Below are 19,079 nucleotides of genomic sequence, written 5' to 3' on the forward strand. Positions count from 1 at the left end.
TCATTGGGGAATGAATTCAGGGCTGATCTGCCCACCCAGCTTCAGAGCCTGCACCTCCTTCCAGCAGCCCAAATGGTTAAGAAAGATATGGGTCAGCCAGAGTTCTATTCTCGGGATGGAAATGGTCCCTGTACTTCAACCAGCAGCCCATGTCATGGCAAGATCTTGCAGGGCCACTTTAAAATTCAAGGCCATGCTGAAGAGCTGCCTTTGTTTAAGGCCATTAGCTCTTTTGTTTTAATGAAATCACACAGAAGTGATCTTCCCTCATTTCTAAAATGAAAGCCATCTCTGTTGTATTGCTGAACCTTGCTGCCCACCTCCCCCTGAGCTCCCCCAGATGGAGAGACATCCTGCTTTCTGGTAAGACTCTAGATGCAAACAGGATGTTTAAAATACCCTAATTAGATCGATCTTGACTTCAGCACTGGTGTGTTGGAATACAGATTAATCTGTTCCATGCCTGGCACCGCAGCTGAAGCAGCAGGAGGCCCTGTCAAATAAAGCCATAACATCACACTGCTCTCCCTTTATTATTATTTTTTCCCTTTTTACGTTTCATTATAATGGACATCTGCCTAGCGGGGGATGTGGTAACCGAAGAAGAGTCATGCATGTGCACTCAGCCACTCCAGTTGAATATTGATGCAAGTCAAACACTCTTTTCAAGACAGATGGATCTGTGTTAAGCATCTATATATAGTCCCTTTTAACACATACACAAAATACATATATTCCTATTCTTCACAAACATTTACTGAACCCTGGCAGGCACTGGGCTAGAGACTGGGGACATAAAGAGGCAAAATTTATTGTAAACCTATTATGTGCCTATGTGTGCTCTGCATGTATTACTTTATTTAATTCTCACAACAATCCTTTGAACCATGTTTATTATCCTCCCCATTTTACAGATAAGAGACTAGAGACTCAGCTAGGAAAAGAAATTTGCCTCCCAGGGTTTCACAGCTAATTAGGAAGTAACCTCATTAGTTCCACTATAATAAAACTTGATTATTTTCCTCAAGAGTTAAAAAATACCCAATAAGCATATCAAAAAAGCATTCAGCCTCAGTAGTAATACAAATAAAATCATGAGATAGTTTCATTTGATAAAAGTTTTCAAAATACCTGACGCCTGGAAGGCTGTGGGGAGCTCCCATAAACTCTCCTACACTGCTGGCCCTATGAGTACTGATGACGCAGTACTGAAACTGCTTTTGCTATGTGAACCTCCCCAACAGATGGTAAGCTCCTCCAAGGCATGGTCCATCTTATTCACTGACACACCTCAGTGTCTAGCCTTGTGCCAGAGATTCAACTAATACTGAATTTGACATCCTAACTAAACAGTGTGGTAAGTGAGGTGTGAACTTGGAATATAAATGATGAGACTCCTGAAGGCCATTTTTCCAAAAAGTAGTTTTTAGTATGTTTGTTGTTTGCAATTTTGAATGCATTTTCCATTGAAACAGGCCCACTGAAACCCATTTAACCTGAAATACAGCCAAAATTAATTCAGTATTCTCATTTTTCCGTTGCAGTGAGATTCTACAAAGTGTCTAAGCATCTACTGGCTACAAAGCAGTATGACAGGTGTTGCTTTTTAAAAATTTAGTTCCACTTCCCCATGGGATTTCTTTCCTTCCTTTCAGAGTTCCAGTAGCACTATGGATTTAAGAAAGTGTTTAAGTGCTAGCTTAACTAATTTACGGATTTGAATCTGTGGGAAAATGGGCCTTACAGCAAGAAAGGGATATGTATGCCCAAGAAATGCTTCTTTCTGCTACACAATTATTCTCCAAGAACTCAGAGTGAAACAAAAACAAAAACAAAAACAAAGACGGAGGGATGTGGCATCTAATTCTCCCAACTCAGGGCTTGAGCTGAAAGCATGAAGTTCCCTAAAAGTCTAATGTTCATATATCAGGGAAGGCCCATATCTTAGATGGGCTGAAGGAGAGGTCCATGGAACTCTAAGTGTCTGCCATGTGCGTACGCAACTGTCTCCTTGGAAAATGATTCCAATATGTAGTTTTCTATGGCTCCTACAAGATGCTTTGTCAGTGAAACCAACCCTATCACTCCAGCAGAGGCAGTGTGGATTGGGGAATGATACTGGTTCTGGGGAGTACCACTCTGAGATGGCCTAGACAAGCTCTGCACAAGAAAGGTGTTCTATACCAAGTGGCAGCATCCTGACTGGTAGAGACTGCCAGCTACCTACCCAATTTCTCTTCTTATTTCTTACTAATAGAACCTATATTTACTTGGTAATATGCCCAGCTTAAAAAAACAAACAATAACAAACAAACCACCACTTCCCTTATAGCTAGGTATGACTGTGTGACTAACTTTGGGTCAAGACTTAAGATGAACTGGTATTTGGGACTTCCAGGAACGGCCATGACCCCTTCTGCCCTGCTCCCTTCCCTTTTGCTCTTCTGTGGATTAGAATGTAGACATAGTAACTAAAACTCTAGGAACCATCTAAGACCATGAGGCAATCCTGAAAATGGAAGCCAGGCATTTTATAGGTGCCTGGGGCGCATTAACAAGCAAGCAAACATCCCTGGCCCTGTGATAAGGAAGAGAATGACAGAAGGAAGCCGGGCTCGGGCTGACACTGTGAAAGTGCCAGTCCAGTCCTGCTGACCTCTGAGCTGACTTTACATGAGACAGAAATAACCCTCAATGTGTTCTATTTTGTTTAAACCACTGTGATTTCGAGTCTCTGTTACTAGCAACCAACTGCAATTCCTAACTGATATACTAATTCAGTAAGTTCTTTTCCAGGAAGTCCAAAGACAGACTGCATCCTGAGAGTCAGGTATTTACCCCAAGAAAGCTGAGTGTGCAGTCTCACTCAGTTTTGGAACCAGCCGCACAACCCAGTGGGGAAAATCCTAGAACCAGGAGTAACTGCTGGTGAAAGGTACATTCCCCTCTTTTCATCTGTCTTGAAGGATCTCCTCAGGACACTTTTCCATTATATTCTGGAGAACCTGGCTGGAAGGACTGATACAACTTTTTTTTTTTTTTAATTAAAAAAATTAACCCTCATCCTCGTAATGGCAGAAGTGCACGCCTGGAGTTTCAGCACCTTTGCTTCCTCTCTGCATTCCCAGCAACACTCACATAAGCAGCACTCACACCCAGCAGCCGTATCCTGAAGAACTGGTACGAGACGGCTCAGATGTGTGGTTTCCGACTCACCAGCCTGAGTCCTTTCGTAAGCCCCCTTGATGAAGCCACCTGAATGTCAGGTGTGGCTGGTTAGAGTTTACTTTCCTTTAGCACATCACTTAGGAGTATTTCATCTAAATTAAGCTGACTCTGTGGCCTAGACGCTCTTTCAGGTTTAAAAAGGTAAATTATACAGTTACCACTCCTCTCCCCACCCACGCCCTACAAAAAACATTAAAAAATCTTTAGATCCTAAAATGAGACGATCACTATGAGTATTTGTAATGTGGCTTTTATTTTTTTAAAGAGTCCTTTTCAATGGTTAGCTTACTGTATTCTCAAATAAGCCTAAAAGGTTAGGAAAGCACAGCAGAACCCTGTCATAACATGGATTTGGATATACTTGAGGTTAAACCCAAGTGCCAGAATTCTCCCACATTCTCCCCTTCCTCAGTGATTTCTTCGCTATTCCAATTTCCCACTTTCCAAGCATCAACCTGCCTTGGCTCAGGAGAGCTGATCATCACAGCCCCAAAGCAAGGGAGGTATTTTCACACTCCTCTGAAAGCCATCCCTGGATGCCTGCTTCAGATCAGAAATTCAGTTTAGGGGGAACAAAAAAGAAAGAAAGAAAAACCTGTTTCCAGGGCCTTCAGGGAATGATCTAAACCTACCTCTGCATGACTTTCATCTTATTCACCAGTCCTGCCTTTGCACTCTTCAAACAGCCACCGCTCCTCCTCCTATTCTTCCCACATTTAGCAGTAAAGTCCTCTTTTAAGCTGCTGCAGCCTCACCAACTGTTGGCCTCCACACACTCTTCCTCCAGACTCCAGGGCTTCGCTGATTTCCACAGAAACCAGAAAAACCTGCTCGCAGACCCAAGGCGGCCTTATGTTCATTTTCTTGAAGGCTGACTTCTTAACCCTTTTTCCATCAGCCAGTAATACAGCAGTGAAAGTACAGAGGGAATTTCAGTGCTGCACTAACACAGTTCTTTCATTTCCATCGTGAGGCTAACGAACTAAACCATTCTATAATCTTGCACACACAAAAACTACCGGGAAAACACGCCGTCATCTGTGCGAAGTTGCTTCAGGAACATATTCTAACACGTATTAGACTCATAATAGGGAGGAGATAAAGGAACCTGGCTAATCCTAAAAAACACACGGCATCTGGGAAGACAGAGTCCATATTGTGTTTTACGAACAAGATATAATCAACAATTGGCAGATATATGGAGTACTTTGCCATCATCATTTTCTCACAAGCTGATTTTTCCATATACTCAGTGCAACCATTTTACAGTTGTACAAATAAAGAACTAAGGGTCTGAGAGATTTACGTGCCTTTCCCGACGGGTCTTCCTCCCTTCTTCCCTCCCTTCCTTCCTTCCTTTCTTCCTTCTTCCCCTCCCTTCCTTCCTTTCTCTCTCTCTCTTTCTTCTTTTTTGCCTGCTCAGCTTGTGGGATCTCAGTTCCCGAACCAGGGACTGAACCCGGGCCCATGGCAGTGAAACCCGAAGTCCTAACCACTAGGCCACAAGGGAACTCCCCAATGGGTCTTTCTTAAGAGGAAAATAACCATTTATTAGTGCTACATGCCAGCTTACTGTGCTAGGTGCTTCACATACTCTTTCTCATTTTATGTTCATGACCACACTTGGAGTGAATTATTCTCCCCATTTTACAGATGAGAAAAAGTAAGGCCCAGAGAGGTTATATGTTTTATCCAAGTTCTCAGAGCTAGTACGAGCCAGAGACTGATCTGACCAGTTTTCTCTCCACTGCCCCAAATCTGCCTTTTTAGTGGTAAACTAAATTTACTAGCACCCAAATTTTGGGGTACTTCTTAGAAAACTGAGCTGTAAAAAATAAGCAGGGAGCCCATTTTGAACATAGCTATAAATTGAATGTCAATGCCCCTTGCTTTATACAAAGCAGATGGTTTCTGGAAAAAACTGACTTCAAAGTAATTTCTCTGAAACAAATCCTACTTGTTTACCACTGTGGAATCCAAGATGCACTCCCAAGGAAAGAATTTCCCAGCCTGCTTCATCATCACTGTCCCTGCTGGCAGTGGTATCCCAGAACTCCCCTCAGCCTGGCTTCGTGCTTTTCCCTGCTCAGTGAGACACCCCCACGAGGACTACAGAAAGTCTTCCTGCTCCTGGGAAGCCTCAGACCTCACCCTGGTAGCTCCTGGAAACTGTGTGTAAGATAGTAGGACATATGTTGGCACAGGGATTGGAAAACAGAGATTTTATTCTCCAGCGTGACACGAATAAGTACGGTAATAATCAGAAAGGCACTTTTCCTTTCTGGCACCATTAGGTATTCAACAAATAATGGCTGAAGAAAACTTTAGAGTGAATGAACTCATGGAAGACGTCAGTCGGGGATTCCTTTGAAAGGCCACCTTACAAAGGTTTTCACAGACTTCCTAAATGACTCCTAGTTCTGGGCAAACACCTCAAGATGACCTCCTAAGTCATCAAGCTATGCTCAGATGCGGGCACCTTTCATTTTAAAGCTTAATCTTGAATTGACTACTTGCAAAATGTCTTCTGTAGCCTGGAACTTTGACAGAGATAAGACATGCTGAATACACATTTCCAGAAGTACTTCTTAAATAAATGCCATGTCGGAAGGAGAAGGGAAGAGGGCTAACATTTGCTAAGCACCTACTACATGCCACAATGAATCTGAGAGACAGATAACTTACTGAGCTCACTGGGCAGGATGTGGGTCTCCTTCCACCACTGTTTTATTGTTTCGGGGCATGTCTCACGCTTCTGTTGCACGGTTTTGTTGCTAAGCAAGCCTGCTTGGTTTTGTGCGTAAGCAAACCTGATTTCTTGAGTGATCAAGGGGTCTCCTATAGTTTTTCTCTACTTACAGTCCCCTAGTGGGATTAACTATTTAATCACTTCCTTTGTCCCTTCACCCTGCCCCTGTCAGTTTTATAGATCCCTGCTACTCAGTGTGGTCAGAGGACCAGCAGCAGCGGCACCACCTGGGGGCTGGTTATCAACACACAACTTCAGGCCTCACCCTAGACCTACTGGAGCAGATTGTGTTTTTAAAAGATCCCCAGATAATCTGTCGGCAGTATAAACACTGAGAAGCACTGTTGTAGATGCAGTATATCCGAGATCAATGAAGTTAACTAATGTGCCAAATGTGATGCTGTGATTTATAATAAGAACTATTATATTTGGTCCTTGTCCCCATTTCTGGCAAAGAGTTCCTAAAACCCTTGGAATTTTCTAAGTGATGAAAGCTACAACGGTGTCTCTTGTTATGTTAATGTTATGTTGCTAGGAGAGCCAACCAAGAGATTAGAGTGATTGGAGGATTGCAACTTTCAGTCCCAACCCCAGATCTGGGAGGGGAGAGGGGCTAGAGATTGAATCAATCACTAATGGCCAATGATTTAATCAATCACGCCTATGTAATGAAGGCTCCATAAAAACCCCAAAAGGATGGGGTGTGGAGAGCTATCGAGGTGCTGGGAGAGCGGCGTGCCTACAGGGCGGGCATGGAGGTTCTGCACCCTATCCCCATGCCTTGCCCTATTCATATCTTACATTTGGCTGTTCCTGAATTATATCTTTTTATAATATACTGATAAGTAAAATGTTTCTCTGAGTTCTGTGAGCTGCACAGAACCCAAGGCGCAGGTCTTGGAAACTTCTGGTTTATAACCAATTAATTGATCAGAAGTACTGATAACAACCTGGACTTGCGAATGGTGTCCAAAAGGAGTGGGAGTGGGGCAGTTGTAGGACTGAGCCCTCAACCTGTGGAAAATGCTCCTTCTTCCAGGTCTATAATGTCAGAATTGTACTGAATTCTAAGACAGCCTGCTGGTGTTCAAGAACTATTTGTTGGTATGCGGAAACCACCCTCACCTTCACGTTGGAAACTGAGTCTCAGAACACCTAATTTAGTTACACAACTGGTATAAGCTGGGATTTGAACTCCAGTCTGCATGTTCTATAAGCTTTTCCCCCTACACTATTAAGAACTATGCCAAGCTTACAGCTTAGAAAAACACATCTAACTTAATATAAGACATATAGAAAAAACTTTATAACAAGATTCATTATTTCAAAAATTTAGGTTGATGTTATAAAAAATGTTCACATCCCACATTACAAATATGCCCCCCCCGCCAAATTCACATCTTACATAATACAAAAAAACTTGGTACTAGAGCTTTTCTGCCCTGCCTTGCAAGTATTATAAATTTTCCTGTTTTAGTTCTAGAAATAACTAAAGGTTGCTTTGGTGATGATTAAAAGTCATTTAACTCTGGTTTTCAGTTGTCTCTTTAAGAGACTAAAGCATAGGATCAAGAACATAGGCTTTAGGTTCTAGCAGACATTAATTTAATCTGTGCACGATTTGAGAAAGTGCTTAACTTCTTGGGGGCTGTTTCCTCAGTAATAAACCAGGCTAATGATACTCCACAAAGGGCTGATGTTAGGGATAATGACATCATGGATATATTGGAACACAGCAAATAGTAAATGTGAAACACCACCACAGCCATCATTGTCAACAGTAACCTCAGACTGGCTGGCACATCATCAGGAAAATCAGCCTGCTAACGAGAAAAGCAAACACTGTTATTCCACGGGTTTGCCAGCCAGCAGGCATACTTAACAGAGACATGACTTATTAGTAATCGATACTTTTAAGAAAGTGGTAGGCATGTTTTTAGTGATTATCAAAATGATACGCTTAATTTATTTTATGGTAACCCTGCAGCAAATATGGAACAAATTAACCATCATTTGCTTTCTACTTTGGAGCCAGAGACAAGGAAGAAAAGTGTTACAAGGAAACAAATGTAAGGAGTGTAGAAGAGACAAGGGAAAAACACTGAATGTAATACACACCACAACCATATTGTACGTGTGCATAATCTTATAGTATATAAAAACACTTCCCCATACACCATCTTATCCAATTCTCACACACTGTGAAATGTTATTATCTCCCTCTTTAAGGGTGGGGAAACTGAGGTTCAGAGAGTAAATGACTTACCGAAGTCACAGAGCCTATGGTAGAAACACAAATCCAAACCTTCTGAACCCAGCCCAGGGCTCCTTTCTAATAGGCTACTTAAGGGATTTAAAGCTACTACTGGCAAACAGAGGTGCTCAGCTGCAGAAAATCACCCCATGATGGTTACAGCAAGGTTCTCCAACCGCATCCCCAGGGTGACCTCCCCAGCTCAACACATAGATCCTTTAATAAACCTGAATCTTAAAGAGAAAAGAGATGCTTCACTTTAACCTGATACCTGAGAATCATTTGTTTGGGGATCCTTTGTTTGGCTACCAGAAGAGTAGTCAACATCTTTTCAACCTCCTTCTCATGCTAATTATATTTTTTATCAGCATCTGGACACCCATAAGCAAAATCAATCTGACTATAAAAGCAAGCCAAAGACATTTTCTTACCATAAGAGAAACAAACAAGTAAGATTGCAACATGATTAAATACACAGAGCACTTCCCCAGCAACCTGCAAGCTGCTGTGTATAAAAATCACATCCAATATCACAGAAGTCCAGGAAGGTGGACACTAACCAATATCTCACACATGTAACTGTATTCTTTATGAGCAGTGAAATGTATACAGGTTTATTTTCGGTTTATCTCCTTCTACCTTATATCTACTGTTAGATGCCAACATGTCTAACACATTAAAATATTCACACATTAAAAAAAAATTTGAAAGGCATCTTCACTTCCCTTATGCTATAACCAAGTGAACTCAGACGTATTAGCCTTCAGTCCACACCTCCTTTCCTTGCCATCCTGAAGTCCCAGCACAGTAACAATACTTGGAAGAGGCAACATCACCATCCAAGCACAGCTTACCTTTCCAAACTGCTATCACCTCTACAACCTAATCATTTAACCTGAAATCTATCCTGCCTTCTAAAAATATACAGTCCAGTTTCCTAATTGTATTGAAAGACTCATCCCTGTCAAATATGCCCAAGACACACTGAGTAAAAACAGCAGGTTACAAAACAGCATATACACCATGGATCCACTTATACAAAATTATATGCACATATATCCAACCCCCACCCATAACACAGATGTTTGAATGGATAGTGTCCACGATGTTTCTAGTCATTAACTCTGGGTGGTGAGATTGGGGGCGATTTTAACTTTCCCACCCTTCTTTTCCACAATGCTTGACTTTTCTACATTAGGTTAATTATTCACACTCTGAAAAAGCAATAAAGATATTTTTAACAAGGTTTCCCCTAAGACCCGCCATGTCAACAGTCTTCTCTTGGCCCAGAGAGAAAGTAAAAAGTATGCTTACCAAGGCTTATGCTCTGAGCATTCTGGCTAGTGGGTCTCAGCGCTAGCTGAGCAACAGGCTCTGGAGCTTTTAAAAAATACAGATTTTGGCGTTCCGATGCTCAGAATTCCTGGAGGTGGGGCCCAGGCATGGGTATTCTGTCAAAGCTCTTCAACTGATACTCATCAGTGAGGGTTGAAAACTATGGATTCATGTCTCATTCTCAAGGGGGCCAACAGAGGGAGAAAATAGGCCAGAGTGCTGAGTGAAGTGTTTAAAGGCAGGCAACTGCAAAGTAAGCAGATGGGAATGTTTAGGAACAGAAATTGAAGGCTGAAGCAGTGCTGAGCTTCAGGCCTGAGAGGCCACCGAGAAGAGAGTAGACTATCAGTGGACAGATACATCCTAAAGTCGGAAGCCAAGAAGAGGTGAACAAAGTGTGGCAGGGCAAAATGTTTGCAATTGAGAGAGTTTACACAGTACTGGGTGCAGGACTACTGATGACTTAAAAGAAATCAAACAGGAAAAGACACCAAGCAGTTTAAATTAGGCCCACTACTACTAAGCAACACTGATTTATGATTAAAAGAAGAATTAGAAGAGTACTGCATATGATTTAATTTTCAGAAACCATGGAAAAATCTTAGCTTAAAATCCTAGTAAGGCCATGCACTAGCTGTGTCTTCGGAAAATGACAACTTCTTTATGCCTCAGTGTTCTCACCTGTAAAATGTAGGTAATAATCCATGGCTCACAGGGTTCTTGTGAGGATTAGGTGAAATGATATAATGAATGCTTTCACCTGATAGGTTTTTGCCTATCAGAGTACTCAACAAAAAAAAGCCCCCAGTGGTAACATTAGGAAGCATATCATAGTAAAGATTACGTGTTGAATTTTAATAAACCAGGTTATTATAAACCAGTGTAATAAACCAGTTAATTACTGCCTAGCCCCTAAGTTACTTCCTCATTTTGGCACCACCTAATGCTACAGAAATAACCTAAAAAGGTTTGGCCATTTCTCAACTGCTGCTTCAACATTCCTGGTATTTGTTTTACTTCTATAAAGGAGATACACTGCACACTAAACTATTTCTATAAAACTTAATCAAGATTATAAATGAAAACTAACAGAGTTATATTGACAAAATAATAAATGTAACAGTGGAAAACTCTATATCCAAAACAAGAATTCAGCTAATGCTACCACTAAAGAACTAAGTTTCTACCTGGAAAAATGAAAAACGCAAAAGAAAAACAGTGATAGATGTTTCTCCTTCATCCTTTCCACCCAGGCCTTCAATATCAAAATTGAGTTTGTGCTAAATTAGCTGAAATAGTCAAAATAATTGAAATTAGTACTCTACCTATGACCTATAAAAATTTGGGGGAGTCCTTTTTTACTATAACACAATAAAATAACTGTAAGAACAGCAATAACTAGTAACATTAATGAATGCTTACCACGTGCCAGGTACTGCCCTAAGCACTGTACATCTATTAACTCAGTCAATCCTCACAACAGCTCCGCAGGGTCCTTCAAGGTCTGGCTCCTGCTTAACTAATCTAATCTGGCTCCATGCTCTTTTTACCAAGGGCTGGTGCCAGACTGGTCTCAGAGGGTACTCACGGCAAGCTTAATAAAACTACATATCCACCAGCATTACGCAGACTGGTGGGACCAGAAACTCTGAGAACATGTCCCAGAAGGCTACATTTTAAACGAATTTCCAGATGGTTCTGAGGGGCAACTAGTTTGAGGCTCACTGTGGTCTGTGCCTCCCACCTTTTATTTTATACACGCTGCTTTTATCACTTGATATTCCTTCACGTGGCTAACTCAGACTTAAGGTTTGGCTCAAGAACCACATTTCTAAGGTGGAGTTGTTTCTAACCTCCACCTGTTCTCTCACCACCTAGGTTAGATTAGGAGCCCCTGCTCCGTGCTCTCTTCTACCACTTTACCTTGTAATATAAATACAGGTTTCCGTGTCTCCCTAGCTGCACTGTGAGCTTGTTCACCTTCCATCTACAACACCAAGCCTGGCACAAAGAAGGGGCCAGTGGTTTGTTTAATGAAAGAATGAATGAAGCCTCACTGACCTACCTTTAGGGCTCTTATCCATAGAAACAGACCCTCTGCAAGAGCATCAAACTGAAATAGAAGGGTATAGGACCTCACTCAAGGTGATGAATTTTGACAGGACCAGCACAATCAGGATTATAACTGAGGGTTCAGATTAGTAGGCCATCATGATAAACTGGCTGTCCCATCTCTTGGTAGCTCCTGTTATGACCCAGCCTCTCCACATATGCAGTCCTGGTGCACAACTGGGCTTCACACCCACGAAAGCCAAGGAATTTTGCTCCCTACACATAAACATGAAAACTGAGAGAGGTAAGGATGACTATTTTTGAAAGGAGGCTGACATGCAGCAACTATTTTACCATTTATTAAATGTCCACTTGCTAGAGACTATGTAGGATGCTCATGATCGTTATCCTTCACACAACAATTTGAGAAAGGCTTTATCTGCCTTGTTGATTGAAGAGGAATTCAAAGTCCAGAAAGAATAACTTGTCTAAGGCCACCAGCTATTTTGGGGGTAGAGCTGGGATTTGAAGCCAGGTTTGTCTCCCACAAAGACAATCCTCCTCCCCCTACCCTGTGCTGCCTCTGGACACCAGCCAGAAGACCGCTGGAGCCACCCTGGTGTTAGAAGCAGCTTTAGAAGCAAACCTAGGCTCAAATTCTGCTTTTGTCACTCACTTGCTAGAAAGTATTTGGTAATTAACAAACTCTTTGAGACTCATCTATAAAAAAACGATAGAAATGCCTAATTCATAAAGTATATACACCTGTAAAGCCCTCAGTATACTCGTAGATGCTCAATAAAATGTGAGTTGGCCACTAACCTCCTCCCACAAAAGAAAAGAGCAGTTTTCCAGGATGGTAAATACATCCTTTGTTTCACCGTCTTCCTCAGTGGCAAAAAACTATGCTGTGCTCTACTTGGGAAAGGCCCGTGGGTTAATCCTTATATGACTGGAACCAGTTAGCAAGCCAGATGTGTAACACTCAAAATCATCCCCTCAAGCCTGATGAGAGGAACCCTAAGTCCAAACACATTGCTTATTTCAGCATCCTTATATTTTGTCATCTGAGGTCAGGAATGAGACAAGCAGCTGGAAGGAGAAAAAAGAAATTGATCCAGGAACTATTCAGTTATAAGGTTTTCAGATAGCGACAAAAAACAACAGCCAGGGCTTCCCTGGTGGCGCAGTGGTTGAGAGTCCGCCTGCCGATGCAGGGGATGCGGGTTCGTGCCCCGGTCCGGGAAGATCCCACATGCCGCGGAGCGGCTGGGCCCGTGAGCCATGGCCGCTGAGCCTGTTTGTCTGGAGTCTGTGCTCCGCAACGGGAGAGGCCACAACAGTGAGAGGCCCGCGTACCGCAAAAAAAAAAAAAAAAAACAACAGCCAGACATTTCCATCCTTGTTTAACATAAAGTCCCTGGTAGCAGATGGCTTAATGCTACTCTTAAAATTAAGTACCATTTACTCTTCACTTGTTCATTATTCTGAGCACTACAGCCAACTCTTTGGGATTTTTAAGCTTGGGGAATACAAAAGGAGGGGGTGAAATCTTTGAATTCTCTGTTTACATGATGTAGAGAAGTGAGGACCTGGGGATTCCTAGTACATCCTCTCTGGGAGAGGTTTTTGTCTTACATTCCACATAAGACTGGCATGTTTATGGTCTACCCCTATGAATGGCAGATCCAGGGAGAAAAAGGATTTTTTTCTGTGGGTACTTCGAAAACTACCAATAAAGTAGAAGGAAGAGGAACACAAAAGGGAAACCTATCCTCAACCCAGCCACTAATATTAATGAAGCAGGCACTATGCTAATCATTTGATCTGTATTATTTCACTTAATCCTCACATAGCAGCCTTATGAAATAGATTCCAATATTATCCCAAATTTACAATTGAGGAAATACAGGCTCAGGGAGGTTAAGCTACTTTTCCAAAGTTATAGAGCTAGTAAATGGCAGAACCAAGACACCAACCCAAGTCTTGTCCTGTGCATGTGGGGAATATTAGAGTTAAGCATGGTGTGTTGATTTCTGCCTTGGGTGCCATTTACCAGGACAGGAAAAGCAGAAGAGACTTGGGTGATGAAGGAATGAGGAAAGTTTTGAATGAGCTGAATTTGAGTATCTGGTGCAGTTGTCTTCTGGTTAATTAGTTGTGCTGATTAGAGCTTGTAGGAGAGACAAGGCTGAAGAGTTGGGAATCAGTGGCAAAGAGATAGAGGTTAAAGCTACAGGTAGTAGATGAGATCAAGGAGAGTATGGGGAGTAAAAAAAAGAACTGGGGGAAGACACCGCCAATCCAGACAGACAAAAATGAATGCCTGAGGGACAGGCTGAGGCAAAGGATCTGGAGATTTGGAACACTGGGAAAGAGCAGCTCCCCCCAGGACAGGCATTCAGTTTTTTTCGGGTCACATGTTAGGTCTGTTAAATTTTGAACATAGTAGGAGCCCCAGTAAAAGTTGGCCCCAAACGATGCCATGTCATTACCACAGCCCACCATGGACACATTAAAAATATTTCTTTTTTGCTTATGTTGGCTAAACTCCCTTCTTTTCTGACTGCAGGAAAGGTTTTGCTATTTCCCTCTCCTAAGCCTGGTAGGTGGTGGGAGCTCTGGTCTGCAATTCCTCACTGTTAGGAGTCCAAGAAGCACCAGGCAACTGTATACCTCCTGACTTGAGGAGTCCACGAGAATCATCTACAATTGTCTGCAGATGACAGAAAAGTATTCTTTAAAGCAGTGACCTGTTATCAACTGCTGTCATTGTTGATGAGGTAAAATGTGTGCATATGCCTAGCATGCACACACACACCTACACACTGCTTGGTAGCTCACCCCCTTAAAGCTCATAATAGCCTCTAGGGGAATCATGCTGAAACAGTGCAATTAACTAGAACTGCTATAAACTCAATACCTCACCTACCTAATGAAGCAATACAAGGAAAATTGGACCTATTTTAATAAGAATTTTTAAAAGAGACAAGAAGTAAAGGTCAAATGCCATTTCTGGATCCCAGCTCTTTTCTTCCTCCCTCATATTCTGAAGCAGTTAATTCCAAGGAGACAATATATACTGTGCTATTCTTTATAAAACCAAGGAGGCAGCCAATCATGCTATTGCACCCAAGGGCAAATTTTTTCCTTCCAACCCATCCCCCAAGCTAAGTGCCTCCCCTGATCTATTTCAGAAGGTTTTATTATGCAAAACTGAATGGATTTCAATTTTAATTCTTTTCCTTCTCCACCCCAACTCACAAAAGAAGAACTACATTACCCACAATTCTAGGTTATAAGGGTGGTTTCTGCTTCTTCCCTCCTCTCTAGAGTCAGCTTAATCTAGAGACTGTCCTCTCTCAAAGCTCTTTTCTTGGCTTTAGGAACATGTTGTTTTTATGCCGCTCCACTATTTAGCATATCATGACTCCTGACATTCCCGTCAAGAATGAGTTTGCCCATTCTCATGCAGCAATCATTCAGTGATTAGATCGATTAGACCGCAGGCCAATAAAACCCACACTCTCCCAATCCTCCCGCACCCAAGGTGTAGGCAGTCTCTTTGCCTGGCTTCCCAGTGACGTCTTAGAAGAATGGGTATATGTGACTAAGGTCAGGGTGGGCAGAACTGGAGACAGATTTAGTAGAGGAGAGAACTTACACTTCTTGAAGTGCCTACTCTATTCTAGAGTCTGTGCTAAGTTAATATCTGTCACCTCACCTGACCCTCACAACCACCCTATGTGGTAGATCTAGCATTTTACCTAAGGCTCAAGTAAGGCTCGGAGAGTTTAAGAATTAACCCCAAGATCACGTGGTTGACAAGCAGTGGATCATTCTGTACCACACCAGGCTATATTGCTACCATCGGAGTTTGGGGAAGATTCTAAGAGATGACAGGGGCTGAGACTGGACCAGGATGAACTTAACCCTGATATGTGACAAGCCCCTGAATCTGACAAGAAAGGGAAGCTTACAGGGCAGCCCTCCAGAGGTTCTGGATGGGCAAGCTGATTCCCAGCCCATAGTTCTTTATTAGGAGTTGCTGGATTCCCAAAAGAAGCTTGTCATAGGGTGGCCTCACCTATAAGGAAGTTCCATCCATAACATGTCTCTTAAAGGCATAGCGCTAAAGGAGGGGGGAGGAGTTCTGCCATAAAATTATGGCAGATGAGACATATTAAGCCTATGAGACAAGGAAATTAAGCCTATGAGACAAGGAAATTAAGCCTATGAGACAAGGAAAAACTTAAGGCTAGGAACCCACTTGTTTTGCTTCCAAACAAGCTGGTCACCCCAGGTGTATGACCAACAACTGTCAACTGTATTGACTCAACCTTGCAAGGTTCTGGGGAGAGCCCCAAATCCATGTCTGTCTTTAATGAGCAGTCTTTTAGGGAAGTAGTTATCCATTCATGCAGTCAGTAAATATACACTGTGTATCCACCCCATACCAAGCACGGGACTAGGCCCTGGGACGCAGAGGTGACAAGACTATTGGTTCTATAATCTTAAGGGCTATGAAGTCAAAGTCCTGGGTCCAAGAGTCCACTTAATAGGAGGTTCTATTCAAGCCTAGGAGCTCATGTTATGTTTCCCTGAGAAAGTGACATCAAAACTAAGTACTAGGGCTTCCCTGGTGGCGCAGTGGTTGAGAGTCCACCTGCCGGTGCAGGGGACACGGGTTCGTGCCCCGGTCCGGGAGGATCCCACATGCCGCAGAGCGGCTGGGCCCGTGAGCCATGGCCGCTGGGCCTGTGCGTCCGGAGCCTGTGCTCCGCAACGGGAGCGGCCACAACAGTGAGAGGCCCACGTACTGCAAAAAAAAAACCCAAACACTAAGGACTTGAAGGATGACTATAAGGCAGGCAAGCAGACAGGTCAGAGAAAATTGTTACAGATGGAGGCAAGAGCATGGTAGAAACCTGGGGCTGGGCATGTTTGCAAATACTTCTGATGGTCTGAGCTACCGTGCTCTAGCTTACTACACAAACCTGGTCTACTTCCTTCAGTAAGGTCAGCACATGGAGAGCAACCCAGAAGACAGGACAAAGAAACCTTGCACAAGGTGCCCCTGCTTTGCCCTGCCTCCATCCTCACCCCACCACCATGGCCAGGAGCAGGAGCAGGAGCAGGGGTGGGAGAAAGGCCAGGGCTGTGTTTTCTCCTTGGGGGTCACTCTTTGGGTGCCACTGTATTCAGGATGCAGAGCTCATCCTCACCAGCCATTACAGTCCAAACGTGCCTTCCAGGAGCTGTCTTCCCAATCCACTGCCCTCACTAATATAATGTTATCAAATTCCTAATGTGGGTACTCTAAAGCAAATGTACTGCTACCAGCATGCCACCAGGCACATTTTTCAGAAGGAAAACAGCTACTCACTGAATCTGTCATTTCTCTTCTCAGCGCCATGCACACAGAGCAAGAGCCTGCTAAGGGCTGTTTCCCTTCACTTTCTTCAAGCATGCTCAAAATGTACCATCAAGCCTCTCAATACAACCCAGCAGGTCAGCCACCCACAGTCCTCAAGGAGTTTCCTGGATTATAGGACAAAGCCTTGACAACTAGGGCCTGTGCCTCAGGATCTTAAGGTACAGATATCAGAGCTTCTAATTCACTAGTCTAGTTTCCGCATCTTACAGAGCAGGAAGGAAAACGCAGTTGAGAGAAGTTAAGCAAAGGGTCTAAAGTCACACAGCTATTTAGCTGTAGAACCGCAGCTTGGTTCCTTTCTTAGCTGACTTCCTTATCTTAAAAAACAAGGATACCACTTCATGGGTAAGGCCCAACTAAGATAGCATATAATGCAGCAGAACTAGGAATGTGGCAGGTTTTCAATGAATAATGACTGTCTCCAAAATTTTACCTCCTCGATCTCCAATACCACCCATTCCCTCTCCCATGGCCTCGTTTTGCTGAATTTCCATTGAGGAAAGAAAAAAGATCAGCAGTAGGCTTAACATGCTCAGAGCTGGTGTTTGGTCAGTATCTGCTTTGAGGTGTACTGAACTCTCTACATGTTCTCACATCTCTAGTCCATAGTTCTTCCCCTGCCAGACTTCCTGCTGTCTCTGGAGAGCTGCTTTCATCAGAGAAGATATCACTGGAGGTGACCACTGAAGGCATCACCTTCACCTTTAGCCACTCCAAGTTGGTACAGACTAAGTCAAGTCAATTTGAGAAGTGATAGACAGGAACTCCCAGACTTTTACCTAGGAGGGTAAGGAATGCAAAAGATCCTGCAGATACCTATGCCGTTCTACTAATCATGATGAAAAAAAATCAAACCATGGGACAGATGTTAACTTCTGACAAGACAGCCAAATTAGCCAGCCAATCAGCCCAGGTCCTCGTCCTTCACACACACCACCTCCTCGTCCCCCTCTTAGCACCCTCCCCGTACTTTAAAATAACCACCCAACCACGTAAATTCCCTGGTGCAAGTATCTGTTAACCTCCAACAGAACTGTCAGTGCTCATAAATCCAGGGCCTTCCAGGTTGCACTGCGGCTATTTACTGGGGAGAGGGATGCAGCAGGCCACTAGACAACAGCAGGAAGAGAATGGCCTAGCAGTAACTACTCTGCTTACAGCACCGCAATTCATGGCATTTTGCTGGGAGTATGCACCATCAGGGAGGAGAAACATAAAAAGGGGAACCTGGGCTGTAAATAGTTTATTTCGGCAATTCCTAATGGTGGCTGAATCACACTTTAATACAGAAATACATGAAAGCACTACTCTGGCGGTGACATGCGTTGCCACCTCATTACTCTTTTCAAAAGGGTCTTCCATCAGAGAGACTCCTCGCTACAAATTATAGTGAAGAAAACAAAACCTTCACACACAGACTTATTCACAGGCCAGAAGGGAATGGAACCACTAGGATTCAAACAAGCAGAGAACCAGTGCAACAAAGGCCATCAGTGATCAGGGGTCTCTGGGTTGCTTTTCCATGCATAGAAAATAGGCAAATAAAAAAGAAAAAGGTAGCACACTTGCGCTTAAGAGTCAACTCCTCAGCTGCATGACAGAGTTTTTCAAAGTAGCTCTCATTGCCCCCCATTTCTCCTAATGTATCTTCATTAGGCTGACTTCTCCAGTGAACCCTACCTTCATGCTCCTTCTCAGTGGTTCCCACTTTCTTGATCTTCCTGGGAGATTTCATAAAAAGGGGAAAGATGGTTCGTAAGCCAAGAATATCAACAAACTTATGGCAATTGTCTGTGCCCTCGGGTCCAATCATGGCATGGTCCAGCACTTTCAGGGCACTGCTCCGGGAGATCTTCTTTTCTCTGGGAACAGAAGAGGTTTTCATGAGTGTGTGGTAGTCTTAAAAAAAAAAGAAAGTGTATTTACTGCAATACTCATTACAACGGAAAAAACAAAAATAAAAACAAAACAATGTCCACCAGTAAAAAAAATTATTACATTATAGTATATCTACATGGAATATT

The 19,079-nt window shown here is 43.0% G+C and overlaps 1 protein-coding gene across 1 annotated transcript in view; it reads right to left on the reverse strand.

Moving 5' to 3' along the window:
• Positions 1-19,079, reverse strand: part of CTNNBL1 (catenin beta like 1) — a 170,092-nt gene that overhangs the window by 44,139 nt on the left and 106,874 nt on the right. Inside the window, exon 11 of the mRNA XM_032605835.1 lies at positions 18,736-18,917. Coding sequence (XP_032461726.1) covers positions 18,736-18,917 — 182 coding nt within the window. The remainder of the gene's footprint in view (positions 1-18,735; positions 18,918-19,079) is intronic.

The sequence above is a fragment of the Phocoena sinus genome, chromosome 15 (genome assembly GCF_008692025.1).
Source record: "Phocoena sinus isolate mPhoSin1 chromosome 15, mPhoSin1.pri, whole genome shotgun sequence".
NCBI classification, from domain to species: domain Eukaryota; kingdom Metazoa; phylum Chordata; class Mammalia; order Artiodactyla; family Phocoenidae; genus Phocoena; species Phocoena sinus.